This window comes from Myxine glutinosa, chromosome 12, assembly GCF_964187855.1.
Source record: "Myxine glutinosa chromosome 12, kmMyxGlut1.1, whole genome shotgun sequence".
Taxonomy (NCBI): Eukaryota; Metazoa; Chordata; class Myxini; order Myxiniformes; family Myxinidae; genus Myxine; species Myxine glutinosa.
The window spans coordinates 44,487,202-44,505,698 of NC_136272.1; the positions used below are offsets into that span (position 1 = coordinate 44,487,202).

Here is an 18,497-nt window from a genome sequence, read left to right on the forward strand (position 1 = left end):
GCAATAAGGCATTTTGTGCTCGCCTTTCGGATATGGAATTCAGTAAGGCCGTTTTTCCATGCATTTGTTGCCCCATTTCCTGGTAGCTCACACTTGCAGTTCCCTGAAGCTGTTCCTGTAATTCCAGGATTTCATCTTCAAGTAAGGTTGTGGTTTTTCTTTCCTCTTGAACACCATACACATGATATTGTTGGCAGAACAGTCTGATGTGCGTTTTGGCATTATCCCACCATTGTCTGAGGTTTGAGAAATTCCCTTGGGAGGCAACTAGAATATTCCAAATTTCCGGAAAAATGTCCTTAAAGGTACTATCATCAAGTAAGTTGTTATTAAATTTCCAAAAAGCACTCTTGTGTTTCGGGCAGGGGGCAGAAATTTTGAGAAATGTTGCGCTGTGGTCCGAGAATCCTGATGGGCAAATTTTGGATGACAGAACGAGGCGTTCAAGTGGAGGATTAATATAAAACTTGTCCAAGCGAGCAAGTACAATATTACCCTGAATGCATCGACACCATGTGTATTGCCTGATTGATGGGTGCTGTACCTGCCATATATCTGTCAAATTCATTTGTTTTAAAAATTTGGTGAGAGGGATTGTGGAGGCAGGATGGGGCTCTGCACTGTTCCTGTCTAGTTGGGGTTGGAGGGTGCAATTAAAATCTCCACCAATACAAGCATGATTGTCTTGGTTTTTTAGGGCGTTTTGGCTGTCGAGGGACGTTAGGTGTGTCCCAAGGTCATTAAAAAACCCTCGCCGAGCTACAGGCGTACTTGGGGCATAAATATTAAAAATAGCATAAAATTTTCCACAGTAGTGGAATTCTAGGGATGCTAGGGATCCCTTGTGTATTTCGTCAAATTTAAGCGATGAAGGCGAAAAGGAGGGGCTAAGAATTATTGCGACACCGCCTTTGCGGGAGTCACCGTTACTAAAAAAAGGACAGGCCGGGGAAGAGCCTACACCATTCTGCGACACGGCAGTCGTTGGCATGGGTCTCTTGTAAGAGGGCAATGTCGACTTTCTTCTGTAATAAAAAATCCCTTACTTGAACTTTACGGACAGAGCTACATCCTCCGTTAATATTCAGGCTACAAATGGAAAAACTCATTACAGCTACAAGGAGGAGTGACCACCACTCAATTTTTTGATAGCAGTTCATTCTTAGCTTTTTGCAACCACTTCTTTAAACGGTGACGTTGGGAGGAATTGAAATTAAAAACGTGGGGCCGTTTTACCATCAATCTAGCGGAATGTATAAAATCAGGTAGCTCCGGAAAAAAGGTTTCTATAACAACATTCCTTTTTCGGAATGTGTCCTTAAGAAACCTTTTTATCTCGGAGGGAGGGATTGGAGGGGTTTCTTCTTCCTTAAGGCTACCACATTCACTAACAGAGTCATCTATATCAGATGGCTCAGATGGTGTGTCACACTGGTTTTCATCATTTATCTCCTCACCGTCATCACATCCCTCCACGTTATCGGATGGGGCATAGTCCATAGAGGGAGGGGACGGGGAGGGAGAGAAATGAGCCATCTTCGAGGGAGGGGGGGGAGGGGGGGGGTACTAATTTTTGCGGTTCAATCATATCAGTTTCTAGGTCAGTAGACAAGAGCGAGGATTCATCCACATCTATGTCCTCCAATACCGAGAAACGATTTTCTGTGACGAGGGACAAATCTAGGACAGAGAGGAGGGGCTGTCGGTTTTCAGTTGTAGGTTTTTTAAAGAGATGACCGTTTTCATCTGTTGTTTGCAGATGTCTTTTTCCTTTTTGGCAGACTAATTGAAACTCGTCCTGGTTAGTGGGAAGAGATTGCAAGGGTTTGGGGGGAGGGGGGGGACGGGGGGCGTGATCATCGGGAGGGGATTTCCATCGGCTACCACGGCGAGAGAGGTAGGATCAGTTATAGCAGGCAACAAGCTGTGATTGGACGATGTCGCCTGGGGGGTGAGGTCTATCGTTAACAGGAGATGGCTGCAATTAGATCCTTCAGTAGAGGGAGGGGCCCCTGTTTCAAGGGGAGGGGAAGGGGGTACGGCGGGGGGGTTTGGATCGGTGGTAGGAGGGCTTGGGTCGGTAGTAGACAGATTGGGATCAGTGGTGGTAAGGCTTGGGTCGATGGTGGGAAGGTTCGGGTCGGTGGTGGGAGGGCTTGGTTTGGTGGCGGGAAAGCTTGGTTCGGTGGTGGGAGGGTTTGGTTCGGTGGTGGGAAGGCTTGGGTCGGTGGTGGAAGGGTTTGGATCGGTGGTGGGAAGGTTGCTTATTCCCGGTTCGGAGGGGAGGTTGTACTTGTGGAGAATCCTCTTTTCGGGGGCAGTCATGCTTAACATGCCCAAATTGTCCGCAGCCAAAACATTTTATAACGTTGGTGGACACGTACACTGTATATTCGTTCTGTTGATGTTTTAATTTTATTATAAGGTTTAAATCCTTCTGGGAATTTTTTAAAATCATAAACACTTGCCGCCGGAATGAAACCACGTGCCTTAAATCGTTGTTTCGTGACCCGAAGGGAATCATGGAGATACGAGACATGATGGTACCGTATCGGGACAACTCTTTAATTAGTACATCGTCGGATACAAATGGGGGGCAATTGGATATCACGACTTTTATCGCTGGGCTATCTAGTGGGGAAATCATAACAAATAAATCTGGATCGATTGTCAAACCCTGTTCGACAATTTGTGGGACACAATCCACGTCGGACAAAAAAATAACGATCCGCTTGTTCATCCGCGAAGCGGCAACAACCTTGTCGATCCCGACAACACGACCGGTTGCGAGGACAACGTCCTCGACACTCACCTCACGTTCCAGAGGTACACAAAAGAACCCGTGCTTACGGGTCAGGCTCTAAAAGGCCGTAAATCGAGATAGTGCAGCTGCCATGCTGGAACAGCTGCACTTACAACCCCTCCCCAACTCGGGGAGGGTGAATATATAATATAATCTTCCCTACCCAAACTCCGGGAATGGGAAGTAATCAGACCTCTCCGATTTCCCTAACTTCGGAAAAGGGAGGCAACAAAACAAACTGAAGGAAAGATAAACGAAAGGAAAAAAAGGAAATAGAGGTTTAAGATGAAGGAGCAAACACCGATCGGGCGACGCCCAAAAACGGCAAACCCTTACCAGCGATCACCCTGTGCTCTCCGGCTCTCTCTCCCGTCTCAACGTATATGGGAATCACCAGGAAGACTCCACGAACAGGCACAAGGACACGGAGGGGGGAAAACGGGGGGGGGGGGAATGGAGCAACAACACAGAGCACTCACAGGCCTCCACAAGCAGACGCCATGACAGTGCAACCAGCATACAAACGGCCAGCAGGTGGCGACAGAGAGAGAGAGAGAGCGTTTTTTATAACTAAGTGGTGTTCCAAAGATAAAAACACGTGTAGAAAAAGAAAAGTTCATACGATTAAAAAAAGTTGATAAAAAAACCAAAGAAGGGAGAGAGTCTTGCACAATCTACGTAAGCATGGAAAAGGTCTTCAGAAATCATACAAAAGGGGCATTCCACTGAATTATCCTCATTAAAACGATGTAATAAAACTTTGGAGGGCAACACCATATGGGCGAGTCTCCAAGCAATATCACCAGTCCTTTTAACAATCGGTGAAACATACATTGCAGACCATTGCGGATGGGAGGGAGACCCAGAAGGCAGTTTCTCTTTCCATCGAGCCCCAAAAGAAAGAGGCTGTAACGAGGGAAACCGAACTGAGATACACAAACGATACAGTCTCTTTTTATCCTTGCTGGAAAGTGGCGATGAGGATAGCAAGATAGATGTTGTGGCGCTATCAGCTGGCAGGCTAGAGCTAGCACAGATCTGTGGTGGTGTATGGTGGTCACCAATGTTGGCAGTTGAGCTCAGGCCCAGGTGCCTAAAAACACACAGGATTTCCTGTAGGACCTTGGCTACGCTCCTCAAAGATCTGATGCCAGTTCTTACTTGAAGATGTCCTGCGGAGAACCAACTGTTCCTGTTACAGTCACGAAGGTCCCGAGTCGTTTTCACGCCAGCACTCACAAAACGTTGCACAAAGGCACGTGAGCGAGGAATAGCAGGAAAGAGGGCATTGTAGAAAAGGGGTTCCCGGAGGAACCTTTCACTGTTGTATGTCCCCATTTGGCGAGTTATTGAAATGGACTGCCAGACGTTCAAGACATCTTGGTAAAAGTCAGGGAGCAGCGAAGCATCGACATGTTGCAGCTCCATGAAGAAGAGTTCACAATTGTACCCAAGTATGCCGGCTTGTTTTAGTATACAGTTTGCAGTCGATTTCCAGGGCAAGGCCTCCAGAAATATAAAACGACGAGCTGTAGAGACTCGGAAGGCCATCACCCGACAAAGAATGTCCACAAGCCCATGACCTCCTTCTGCCAGTGGGAGGCAAATAGTCTCTGCCTTTAGCCAGTGTTTGCCATCCCAAAAGAAGTCAAGTAAACATTTTTGGATTGACGACACCAACGTTGCAGGTGGCTGCAAGGCAATCATTTTATGCCATAAGAGAGGGGCCACCAGGTTGATAGTGACCAGGGCACGACCGCGGAAAGACAAGGTCGACAAAATTCCTCTCCATCTGTTTAATTTGTTGCTGATTTTGTGGAGCAAACCATCCCAATTCCTTTTGACAAAGCCTGGGGTTCCAAGGTAAACACCGAGGTATTTCACACCTTCTTTTTCCCATGTCAAATTCATAGGGAGAATTGGAAGGGCAGAAGGTGGCGTACCGCCGACCCAAACTTCTTTGCATTTCGACCAATTAATTTGCGTTGTACATGCTTGAGAGTATACCCATAGGCACTCAAATAGCAGAGCAATGTCATTACTGCTGCGAACAGCAACACATACATCATCAGCATAGGCTGAAATGATAACGGGATTTTCTGATGGAGTCACTGAAAATCCCATAAGAGAAGATCGTAAACGAATCAAAAGGGGCTCAATGCAAAGAGAGTACAAGATTCCAGATAAGGGACAGCCTTGCCGAATTCCCCTCCCAATCCGCAAAGGTGAACAGAGACCATCATTGATTTTGATCAAGCTAAAAATGTGATTATACAATAAGGATACATATGAAATAAAGGATGCCCCAAAACCAAATTGCTTTAAAATGTGAAACAAATACTCATGATTAACAGAGTCAAAAGCCTTTTCTTGGTCAATAAAAAAGAGACCGGTATGTTGTTGTTGAAATGCACACACATCCCACAGGTCTCGTACCAAAAACAAGTTATCGTGCATAGATCTGTGCATAACACAGTACGATTGATCCTGATGTATAACTGTGCTTAGAACAGTCTTAACACGGTTAGCTAGCGTTTTGGAAAAAATCTTGTAATCTGTGCAGAGAAGAGAGATTGGACGCCAGTTCTGTATCAATTGCAGGTCGTTTTTCTTAGGGATAAGGCAAACAACTGCACGCCGACAACTAAGGGGTAACAATCCCTCACGCAGACTGTATAAAAACACTGAGTGCAAAGCAGGACCAAGCATGTCCCAAAAGGTTTTATAAAATTCAGGTGGTAACCCATCAAAACCAGGAGCCTTATGATCAGCAAGGCCATCGAGCGCAGTTTTAAGTTCACCGAGAGTAATGTTCTCATCCAAGACATGCCGTTGATGCTCATCTATCTGCGGTAAATTGGTCGTAATATTCTGCATTGCAGGCACATCATTGGGCTTAAAGGAAAACACATTCTCAAAATAAGACCGAACAAAATGAACAATCTCCGTATTATCACTAAGAATATGCCCATCACTAGCCCGAAGACTAAGCATTTGCTGGCTCGCCTTCGTCATCTTCTCAAACTTAAAGAAATCTTTACAACATGTGTCTGACGACAGTAAACCATTCACTCTCAGCCTGACTAAGGCACCAATACCATTTTCTTGAATTAATTCCTTAAGCTAAGTTTGTTTTTCAAAGAGGAGTTGACACCGTCTTTCATCACTGAGGACCTCAGCACCTTCCTGCAATCGTAGAATTTCTTGTTTCAAGGCATCAATACATAATTGTTTACTTTGAGAGCAATTGGTTTTGTATTGCTGACAGAAAACACGGATCTGCGCTTTAGCATAGTCCCACCACTGACAGAGATTTAGGAAACGATGTTGGAAATCCACAACCTTGTCCCAAAAAACCACAAAGGATGATTTAAAGAAAGAATCGCTCAGAAGTGAGGTGTTAAAGGACCAATACAGGGTGCGGCGTTTGAAACGAGGAAAAGAAAAGCACAGTTTTACCAAAGAATGATCAGAGAAGCCTGAAGGGACAATAGCCGTATATGTCACAAGGTTGACAGCAGAGTTAGGAATATAAAATTTATCAAGACGAGCAAGTGAAAGATGATTTAGTAAAACCCGACACCAGCTAAATTGCTGCAGGTTTGGGTGTTGTTGCCGCCATACATCGTTGAGGTCATGCCACGAAATTATACTGGAAAGAGGCCTACTTGAAGCTGGATGTGGCTCTGCACTGTTCCTATCTAAAGTTGGGTTTACAGTACAGTTAAAGTCACCCCCTAAGCACAACAACGTATCAGAAGAGAGGTGTCTCAGGAAATTAAAGGACTGATTAAAAAACGTTCCTCTATCTGTGCTATCGCTTGGAGCATAGACGTTAACAAACATAAATCGTTGCTGATTGTATTCAAGCTCTACAGAGGCTAGATAGCCTGGTACGATTTCCTTAAAGATGGGGGGGGGGGGGGGGGAGACAGACAAACGTGAACTGACAAAAAAAGCAATACCCGCACTCACAGAATCTGTATTACTAAAAAACCAAGTGCCAATCAGCTGTTGCTGCCAATCAGCCATGCAGTCTGCAGTGGCACGAGTTTCTTGCAATAAAAGTACATCAATCTTTTCCCTCCTGGCTAATTGCACAGTTTGGGACCGACGCAGCTGACTGCGCCCACCATTAATGTTCAAGCTTGCTATGTTCATAGAAACATAGGCAGCAACACAGCCATTACAGGTTTAATTCTTTCCTTGCTGTGACAAGGTACCTCTTCAGTCTTTTCAGTGATTGATCAGAAATATGAAGGGCCGCAGATTGTTGTACAACTTCCTGAGCCCCACTAATGAAGGCGTGAGTATCAACGAAGAAATCGCAGATTTTCACTCGCTTTTTACGGTAAGTTTTTTGTAGGAAATCCACGATTTCAGCAGGAGGGACAGAGCCTCCAGAGACATGCTCCGATGAGAAGTCGGCCTCACCATCACTCAGTGAGGCAACGGAAGAACCCCCATCAGAGTCACAATCATTGCATTGAGAGTCCATTGCCGAGGCAACGGGCTCATCGACGCGAAAATCTGAGACTTCAGCACTATCACCCTGCTGACCATGAGCTTGGCAAGGCTCAGCTGCCTCAATGGAGGGTTCCACAGACAGATCACTAGTTCCAACACACTCACCACTCCCCACAGAGGGAGGGGTGGCACAATCAACACAAGCTTCAGCAGGGGACACACATGGGGGCTCAACCTCACATGGAGGTTTACCCTCAGAACACTGGAGAGACTCAGGTGCTGTCTGGCCAACACATACATTTTCAGCATTTATCACATTACCCTCAGAGTATTCTGAAGGCGGGGGAGGTTGAGGAATTTCCTCAACTGGAGGAAACTGCTGAGGAGGAGGTCGCGCTCCACCATAACCTTCACTAACCACTTGAGCGAAGGTTGGAGGACCGGCCAAGACCTTATTATCAGGCTCGTTGAGGTCGCTTGAAGGTGGGAGGGTTCTTTTCCTGGTTCTCTGTTTGTCTACAATGGGGTTTGCATCAGCACCATCCATACTGTTTACATCATCGACAACGATCTCAGTATAGCCCTGCTGTTCATCACCATTCAGGCTAGTGACTCTATCTGTGGACTTTTTCGGGCACGAGTCTTTTAAATGACCATATTGACCACACTCAAAACAAACTAGAGACTCTGTGGAGACAAAGACCCGATAAGTGTGACCTTCGACCTTGAAGGGCAATACCGCATTTAAAGAGGTTACACCACGCAGTAAAATCATATAAACAAAACGACGAAAGGACATGACGTGTTTTAAACGGTTATTTTTTCCTCGTACAGGAACCATTGTAACTGAAGAGACGACAGAACCAAGTTTGTTTAGTTCAGTAACCAGGTCTTTGTTCTTAAGGAACGGAGGAGCGTTAGAGAGAGAAACCCGAACTGCCGGCGTGTCGAGTGGACATACCTGAACAAACACGTCGGGAGCAAAGAAAAGCCCGTGCTCGACTATTTGAGCAACCATGGGCACTGTGGAAACAAAGATTACCACGCGTTTATTCATGCGAGAAGCCGCTTTTACATTATCCAAACCGATTAACTCTCCGACCGCAAGGATAATGGCCTCGACGTCGATTCCCGACGGAGGTGAGCAAACTAACCCATGCTTCCGGGTTAGCGCTTCAAGAGACGTGTAACGAGAGCTATCCACCATCGTTTACACGTTTAAACAAAGGATAGATGTATAAAGGGTTAATGAAGCCAAAAAGCTCCAGTAAACAAACGAAAAATAAAAATATTTACGAAAAAAGAAACGGAAAAAGTATTATGATTTGTAACACGAGGCGAAAAAAACCGGAAGAGGGAACCGCCCTAAGGGGGAACCTTTACCGGTCTCACCACGTGTGCTCTCTCACTTTCTCACTCTCAAGAGGGGGGGAGGGATGATAACGTGGAAGGGTGACACACAATAGACGGAACAAAGGTGAGAAAAGGTAAGGGGAGGGTAAAGATACAAACCACGAGCACGGAGCTACAATGCCAAGACATGAACAGACGCCATGACACCGCACCCAGCACACCGACAGCCGATAGGTGGCGACAGAGAGAGAGAAGAGAAGAGAAGAGAAGAGGAAAGGGAAGGGAAGGGAAGGGCCGGTCCATGGGGACCGATCGGCACTCTGACCACGACCGCACTGTCCTTACATATCCGGGCAGCAGGGAAGAATGGGGAAGATTTGGCCCCTGACTTGCATTGGGGGGTACAACCACCGCGAAGAGGCGTCCCCGATAGTTGCCGCCCTGCATGTGAAACACCACGGTGACAAAGCGCGGTCGACGACCCGGGTTTATATCCGAGTTGAGATTGAAACCCAGGCAAGACAGCTCAAAAGCGTTCACGTACACCTCTCAGTTATCCTGTCGTCCCACAGGTTAGCACAGAGAGGGAAAAAATAGAGCAAGAAGACAAGTAACAATCTTTGATGTACACTACTCACAATAAGTTAGGGATATTGTGTGAGTGAGTTTTTATTTTTTATATGGGTTTAGGGTTAGGGTATTGAAATCAAGAATGCTGTGTTTTTCACACTCATTAATAACCGTAGAATTAGGACCAACACCTTTTTCAACATAATTAATACACAAAATCAACCACACAGAAGAACCTGCCAATATCCCTAACTTATTGTGAGTAGTGTATTCTCTCAATATCTACATGTTTTCCCAATTTAGTAAACTCACATAATTTGACTCTCAAACAGACCACGTGACCTTAACATTGAATTGTGTGACCCTTTTGTTTCGGACGTACGTCACGGCTCGGTTATTTTTAATATAATGTGTAATCGGCAATCATACTGCATGGTTTCCATGCAGAAACACCTCTGGAGGTACGCTTTGGTGGCTTCATCATGCTAAGTAGATCTGCAAAACAGATAGTTCATGAGAATCAGTCACCTTTCTCGGTCAGGCTTAACAAAAAATAACTTTTCTCTCCCTTCCATGATTAAAAGGTGTCGAAAACCTCAGGATTAAACCTGAAATTAAACCTGATTAAACCTGATTAAACCTGATTAATTAAACCTGATTAAATTAATTAATTAATTAAATTCGATTAAATTAATTAATTCGATTAAATTAATTAGATTAAATTAATTAGATTAGATTAAATTAAATTAGATTAAATTAATTAATTAGATTAGATTAATTAAATTAAATTAGATGAATTAATTAGAATTAATTAATTCATCAAATTAAATTAATTAATTAATTAAACCTGATCAAATTAATTAAACCTGATTAATTAAACCTGATTAATTAAACCTGATTAAACCTGATTAAACCTGAAATTAAACTCGGCATCAGGCGAATATGGAAGCAACAATGAGAGAAACGTTAATTTTATTCGAATCGAAATTCTAACCATGTGTGTCATACATGTGATAAGAAAAAGACAGTAACATACAAATTAGTTATGGGATATGTAAAAGGGCCGGTCACATGGAGGACAAGCAAAAGGATCTGAGTGGTAACATGCCGTAATGTAGTTGTCGCCATCATGTTGATCAGGGGAATGAGGTGCGATGATAAATTTGCTGTTTTGTTGTGGTGGCAGAAGGTGGTGTTGCATTATATAGAACGTGCCATCTTGTGAATGAGAGGTGTGCTCTTCAGAGAGCCGGCTGACCAATGTGCTGTTGTGCGGCTTTTGTTTTTTTCTTGTCTGAATCCAAAGTGCAAATGCGTTTACGAATTGATAAATGTTAGCGACATGTTAGCGACAGCTCCCTCGGAAGGGAAACATAATAATACTGGATGGTTAACTCACACACAACTTGTACAGGGACAAGGAAACCGAACAAAAGTTAAAAGCACTGTGGGTATTAATAGGTACGCAGGACTTCCGAATCAGGTAGATGGTGCTGCGGATATTCCGATCACACAACAGGCCAGGCGGCGACCCGAGTTCCCATGAAGAAGGCTCCCTGGATTACCGCCAGTTCCCAAGTCGTCTTCACCTTCATGAATCTACCATGAAAGCGCAAGCACACGTGTGCGGTGTTGGTGAACTGGTGACTTGGAGTACATTCAACATCCGGTAGTACTGTCTGTCATCATCATCATCATCATCATCATCATCATCATCAACATCATCAATGTATCATACGCCTTACATCGTGTTGTCGGTGCTGTTGCACCACTTTCTTGGCAAAGGTTATGCTTAGTGGTTTGCTTATGTTGGGTGGTTCGGTTGTGCTGAGTAGTTTCGTTTGGTTATGTTGGGCGGTTTGGTTACGGTCTGGTTAAGGTTTGTTTACACTTGTTAGTTTGGTTATGTTGGGTGCTTTGGTTAAGGTTTGTTTACACTACTTCGTTTGGTTATGTTGGGTGCTTTGGTTAAGGTTTGTTTACACTACTTCGTTTGGTTATGTTGGGTGCTTTGGTTAAGGTTTGTTTACACTACTTCGTTTGGTTATGTTGGGTGCTTTGGTTAAGGTTTGTTTACACTACTTCGTTTGGTTATGTTGGGTAGTTTGGTTAAGGTTTGGATACACTGGGTAGTTTGGTGACACTGGGTAGGTTGGTTATACTGGGTAGTTTGGTTACACTGGGTAGTTTGATTATGCTGAGTAGTTTGGTTGCACTGGGTAGTTTGGTTATGCTGAGTAGTTTGGTTACACTGGGTATTTTGGTTAAGGTTTGGTTACACTGGGTAGTTTGATTACACTGGGTAGTTTGGTTAAGGTTTAGTTACACTGGGTAGTTTGGTTATGCTGGGTTGTTTGGTTACAATGGGTAGTTTGATTACACTGGGTAGTTTGGTTAATGTTTAGTTACTGGGTAGTTTGGTTATGCTGGGTAGTTTGGTTAAGGTTTGGTTACACTGGGTAGTTTGTTTAAGGTTTGGTTACATTGGGTAGTTTGGTTACACTGGGTAGTTTGGTTACACTGGTTATGTTGGTTAAGGTTTGGTTATGCTGGGTAGTTTGGTTACACTGGGTAGTTTGGTAAAGGTTTGGTACACTGGGTAGTTTGATTACACTGGGTAGTTTGGTTAAGGTTTGGTTATGCTGGGTAGTTTGGTTACACTGGGTAGTTTGGTTAAGGTTTAGTTTCACTGGGTAGTTTGGTTACACTGGTTAGGTTGGTTATGGTTACACTGGGTAGTTTGGTTACACTGGGTAGTTTGGTTAAGGTTTAGTTTCACTGGGTAGTTTGGTTACACTGGTTAGGTTGGTTATGGTTACACTGGGTAGTTTGGTTACACTGGGTAGTTTGGTAAAGGTTTGGTTACACTGGGTAGTTTGGTAAAGGTTTGGTTGCACTGGATAGTTTGGTTAGGGTTTGGTTACATTGGGTAGTTTGGTTACACTGGTTAGGTTGGTTAAGGTTTGGTTACACTGGGTAGTTTGGTTAAGGTTTGGTTACATTGGGTAGTTTGGTTACACTGGTTAGGTTGGTGAAGGTTTGGTTACACTGGGTAGTTTGGTAAAGGTTTGGTTACACTGGATAGTTTGGTTAAGGTTTGGTTACACTGGGTAGTTTGGTTACACTGGTTAGGTTGGTTAAGGTTTGGTTACACTGGGTAGTTTGGTTACACTGGGTAGTTTGGTTACACTGGGTAGTTTGGTAAAGGTTTGGTTACACTGGGTAGTTTGGTAAAGGTTTGGTTACGCTGGACAGTTTGGTTAAGGTTTGGTTATACTGGGTAGTTTGGTTACACTGGTTAGGTTGGTTAAGGTTTGGTTACACTGGGTAGTTTGATTATACTGGGTAGTTTGGTTACACTGGGTAGTTTGGTAAAGGTTTGGTTATGCTGGACAGTTTGGTTAAGGTTTGGTTACACTGGTTAGGTTGGTTAAGGTTTGGTTACACTGGGTAGTTTGATTATACTGGGTAGTTTGGTTACACTGGGTAGTTTGGTAAAGGTTTGGTTACGCTGGACAGTTTAGTTAAGGTTTGGTTACGCTGGATAGTTTGGTTCGCCAATGCCTTCCCAGTAGTCAGTGAGGTCAGGGATTTGTAACTTGTTTGGCGTAGCACACATTTTGTTGTACTTGATTTATACACTTGATTTATTGTGGCGGTGATAACTCGCTTACTCTTCACGAAAGACACCGTTGTGTCTTGAACATCCACCAATGACTATAGTACTGGCAGACGTGTCCTCTGTCTTACCATCCATCCGAGGGACGGCACACATTGATCATTCACCTTGCCTTGAAACACCAGGGTTGAGAGTTTAGAGTTGGGTCCAAATTCGAACCCAAGCTAGACAGCTCAGAGGAGAGTGTGTACACCTCGAGACCATCCGACCTTCCTAATGTTGTTATATTTTTTATAATCATACAAATGTAATTATGAGTATCTCAAGTATATTTCAAAACTCAACCTCAATGTGCTTTGTAAAGAAACGGTCTATGAAATTTAAGTGGGAGATGAAACAGATGGAGATGTGACAACCCCGTGCAGCTCAAAAGTATGTATCGTTTACACATGTGTGCACTTGGACAAATTCACAAAAATTGGACCATTCAAAATCCGCCAGGTGCAAAAGTAACGGCCCATACACACCACAATGGAGCGGCCAATGAAAGACTCCGGTCCAAACAAGGTTCCCGACGGTAGACATTTCATTCTCTCAAACAGGCGACCTGTGGCGTCGTGATCGAAGTTACCAAAATCCCCGGGATGGCTGCAAAGCAGAGGGCACAGAAGCGAAGGCAAATACAAAAATGCAAATGGTTTTCCTTTGAAGGAAACCTGGAAGGATGTGCAACAAAATTCCCTTCATGAGATAAACGCAGATAACCTGAAAATAACTGCTTTGTGCTGGGCAGCACCTGTTACATCAACAAATAAATGCTGGAAACAAAGATTCAGGATTTTGTACATTGTGTAAAAAGAGAGCTTTTGGCTTTGCTTTAAAGAGAGCAATTGACTTTGCTTCAATTGGGAGGCCCAAATGAAAAGGTAAAATATCAGAAATTGAAGGTTTTATTTTATTTTAAACGATTTATATAAACATCCGTTAAATCATATCACACGCAAATCATCAAAATCTAAACAGTATTTGTAGAATTTCAACAAAAGCCACGTCACTGTTCATATCGGTAAATATTATTCCATAGTGTTTGGAAAAACTGGAAAATTGAAAATTGGAAAAAGAATATACCCTATTTTACTCCAGGGGGTCCCACGATTACCCACCCAAAATTTCGTTGCGATCAGTTCAGCCGTTTTTGCAGTACCTGGGAACGGACAGACGGACTTTTGGTGAATTATAGAAGACTAGCAGAAGTACCCGGCATTGCCGGGCGGGGGAAGGGAGGGGAGGGGGAAGGGGAGGGGAACTGGGGGGAGGGGAGGGGAGGGTGGGGAGGGGAGAAGAGGGGGGGAGGGCAGAAGAGGGGGGAGGGGGAGGGGGAGGAGGAGAGGGGAGAAGAGGGGGGGATGGGGAGGGGGAGGGAGAGGGGGAGGGATGGGAGGGGGAAGAGGGAGGGGGGAGGGGAGGGGGAAGAGGGAGGGGGGAGGGGAGGGGGAAGGGGTAGGGGGGAGGGGGAGGGGGAAGGGGTAGGGGGGAAGGGGGAGGGGAGAAGGGGAGGGGGTAGGGTGGAGAGGGGAGGGGGAGGGGAGAGGGGAGGGGGAGGGGGGAGTCAAGTCGGAAGTCATTGTCGTCAATTGAATGTCGCATTTATTTTTTATTCCCTGTCAAATGGCATTGGTCCCGCATTCCGAACTCGGAAGTCAGAAGTCATTGTCGTCAAAGTTGAAAGATTAACATTACGAAATACGCTGATGACGTCATAATTTTAAAACCCGAAGGTTTTTTAAACATTTAAGGTGTGCTGTAGTTTCTCTGGGACGTACTGATTCCGAATATGAAGTTGAAAAATTAACGTTCCGAAATACGCTGATGACGTCATAATTTTAAAACGCGAAGTTTTTTAAATTTTAAGGTGTGCTGTAGTTGCTCTGAGACGTACTGATTCCGAATATGCCTTTGGTTTTGCTCTGCGATGAGTAGTTCTCGAGTTATAAGAGGACAAACAAACAAACATACTTTACTGCTTTATATAGATAGATGAGGGAATGTGAGTGGTGCGTAGGGGACCTCAGATGAGATAATACCAGATTATCAGATTAAGAATGAACTCGATTTCCTCAGTCGAGGTTCATGGGGCTTTCCTTTCGGCCACCGTGATATACACCTGGCAATACATTTACACTCTCATCTTGAAAAAATAAATATATATATATATATATGGTACTGAGGTATTTATGCAAGTATCGAGATGGTGCAGAGCTAGCACACATACTTTTGAGAGGTTGAATCTGGGTTTGATTCCCAACCAAACTACAACTGTCAGACTGGTGCTTTACATGTAGGGAGTTGCAGCATAGAAGGTGCTGTCCATCTGCTACAAGTTGGTGGAGACGTTACAGATCCCATGATGTCCTTTAGCTAAGAGGGGGCGAATTTTATTGCCAGCACCCGAACAAATTACAAATTCCTGCCCCAATTCACCTTCAGTCGACAATTGTGCCAAGATAGCCAGTTCGTGAAAGATGTAGGCCGAAACCGTTTACCGGCTGACCCCACAAGGTGGTGAAATAATTATGGCTTTTAAGGTAGTCGGGTGTTTTGTTTGTAAACTCAGTTACAGTGTGCTCGTTTGAACAAAGTTTTAGAGACAAATTTCGATGAAACCATTTTTATGCCCCCGCCAACGAAGTCGCTGGAGGCATTATGTTTTCGAGTTGTTTGTCCGTCCGTCCGTCCGTCCGTCAGTGATAGGTTTTCGTTACCGCGATAACTTGAGAACAGCTGAAAGGTTCCTCGTCAAACTTGGTGCAGGTATGTATAATGAGGTAAAGATTAACTGATTATATATTGGGGTCACAAGGTCAAAGGTCAAAAGGTCAGAGGTCATGTTAAGTAAAAATCCTGTTACCGCGATAACTTGTGAACGAATGATGGGATTCTGACCAAAATTGGTACAAGTATGTATTATGATGCAAAGATGATCTGATTTGATTTTGGGGTCAGGAGGTCAAAGGACAAAGACTGTAATAGGTTTATAACTTGAGAATGGCTAAAGTGATCTAATTCAAACTTGGTACAGGTATGTGTAATGAGGAAAAGATGAACTGATTATACTTTGGCATCAAAGGTGAGGAGTGAGATGATTTTGTGATTTTGGTGAGGTCAGAGGTCAGGTCACATCAGGTAAAGTGTGATACTTGAGAACAGCTGAATGACTTTAAATCAAACTTGGTACAAGTATGCATTATGATGCAAAGATGATCTGATTTGATTTTGGGGTCAAGAGGTCAAAGGACAAAGACTGTAATAGGTTTATAACTTGAGAATGGCTAAAGTGATCTAATTCAAACTTGGTACAGGTATGTGTAATGAGGAAAAGATGAACTGATTATACTTTGGCATCAAAGGTGAGGAGTGAGATGATTTTGTGATTTTGGTGAGGTCAGAGGTCAGGTCACATCAGGTAAAGTGTGATACTTGAGAACAGCTGAATGACTTTAAATCAAACTTGGTACAAGTATGCATTATGATGCAAAGATGATCTGATTTGATTTTGGGGTCAAGAGGTCAAAGGACAAAGACTGTAATAGGTTTATAACTTGAGAATGGCTAAAGTGATCTAATTCAAACTTGGTACAGGTATGTGTAATGAGGAAAAGATGAACTGATTATATTTTGGCATCAAAGGTGAGGAGTGAGATGATTTTGTGATTTTGGGGAGGTCAGAGGTCAGGTCACATCAGGTAAAATGTGATACTTGAGAACAGCTTAATGACTTTAAATCAAACTTGGTACAAATATGTATTATGATGTAATAATGTGGGCAGAGGCATATTGGTCGATGTCCTGGCGTTGAAGAGTGTCATTATAGTTAAATATGAAATTGGTTTTAAAACATTTATTGCCATTATTCTATCAAAATTCCTCTCAAATATGGTGCAGTACACATTGATGCCTCACCCTGCATGCGAGAAACACCAGAGTGAGAGTTTATATCTGGATAGAGATTCGAACCCAGCCCAGACAGCTCATAGGCGAGTGTGCATACCTACAGGCCCGACAGCCTACTGCAACTACAACAACGACAGCCCCAATTATTCCCACATTTGTATGGCATCAGCCAGGGATAAGTTTATGGGCCATTTTTTTCCTCGAACAAATTGGCTAGGCTTGAAGTAAAAACATCACAGAAAATGAATGTTTTCACCGCTGAGGATACGCCAATGCAGATAAAATTCCCCAAACAGATGAACACCACAAACAACAGACAATGTAAATTGGAATACAGTAATTATAATTGGATGGCTGCTAACGAAGAGTAATTGTAACGAGGAATTTAAGTTGAACTCAGTAAGTGATCGAGAGCACGTACTGTGGGTGTGAGACGTTGCCAGGGTTGAAATGCGGTCCAGCTCCTTCACAGCCGTCCTTCAGGTCAGCATACGCGTGCACATGGATGCCGTGCCCATGAGAACCGGTGTTGCAAGGAAAACCTCGAATGTCCATCTCCATTTCGAGGTCTTTTGAAGGTGACTGTGCAGCAAAAAATACAGGACAGTATCAACAAGTACAACGGATTAGGGCTCCTGAGAAAGAAATGATTCGTGTTCACCAGTTTTTCTTTACCCAATTCCTCCTGCAAAAACAACACATTTTGCAGAATGTGCGGGGACACACCAGCCTCTGGATTTCTGATGGATAACAGTCTTGCTCAAAAGTATCATCTCAAGAGCAAGCAATGGAGATCCTCCCGAGATAGAAACCTCATCCAAACAGGTCTGCTTCACTTTGAGATTTTCACCAACAAAGTTGGTCAAACCAATTGATGATTCAAGTGACACAACATACAGTCACGTGAAAAAGTAAGTACACCCGATGTAAAGTTTTGACTTTTACAACATATTTCAACAAACAGCTATTTGATCTTCATTTCAACAATATTGATAGATAAAGGTGATGTAAGAAAAACAAATATCATGAAACATTTACATTTTGTAGTCCATTGTATAATTTAAATAAACATAAATGCAAATTTCACATGTGGAAAAAGTAAGTACACCCCATGAAATGTTTTTTTAATCTTTTTAACATATGTGGACATATCAATATTTGATCTTCATTTAAACAGTATCTATAGATAAAGGTCCCTGGTGTTGGGCTAGCGGCTAGGGTGCTGGCTTAGGATAACCTAGGATCCTGGGTTCGAATCTCGGTCGATCACCGAATTAATGCCAGGGGGGTTGACTCAGCCTGAAAAACCAACCTTCCGAGGTTGGCTAATTGAGTACCAGTTCACTGGTAATTCCCTGTTTGTCGTTGAAGGCGGCAAAAAGGGTTGGCGTCAGGAAGGGCATCCGGCCGTAAAACATTGCTTCAAAAAGGGGACCAAAAAACAACAACTACCACGGTCCCCGAAAAGGCCAACCCCCGCTTTGCGGGGAAAAATGGCCTCTAAACGGTGGGTTTTTTTTATAGATAAAGGTGATATAATTGAACAAAAAACAATGAAAAATTGACTTTGCAATAATTTCTTCAACAACAAATTAAGATGTTTGAGGGGTTTCTTGCATGCACAGCTCGTTTCAAATCCCCCCACAACATCTCGATGGGATTTAGATCCGGGCTTTGACTTGGCCATTCCAGAACCCTCCATTTCTTTCTTTTCACTTGGTGGATTTACTGGTA

At 43.6% G+C, this 18,497-nt stretch overlaps 1 protein-coding gene across 7 annotated transcripts in view; it reads right to left on the minus strand.

Moving 5' to 3' along the window:
- Positions 1-10,148: 10,148 nt before the first annotated feature.
- Positions 10,149-18,497, minus strand: part of SOD3 (superoxide dismutase 3) — a 40,280-nt gene continuing 31,931 nt past the window's right edge. For all 7 annotated transcript variants that reach the window (XM_068132579.2, XM_078766789.1, XM_068132581.2 and 4 more), the window contains exons 5-7: positions 17,185-17,345; positions 13,340-13,460; positions 10,149-10,792 (exon numbers count right to left, since the gene is read on the minus strand). In XM_068132579.2, coding sequence (XP_067988680.2) covers positions 10,673-10,792; positions 13,340-13,460; positions 17,185-17,345 — 402 coding nt within the window. In that variant the 3' untranslated portion in view covers positions 10,149-10,672. The remainder of the gene's footprint in view (positions 10,793-13,339; positions 13,461-17,184; positions 17,346-18,497) is intronic.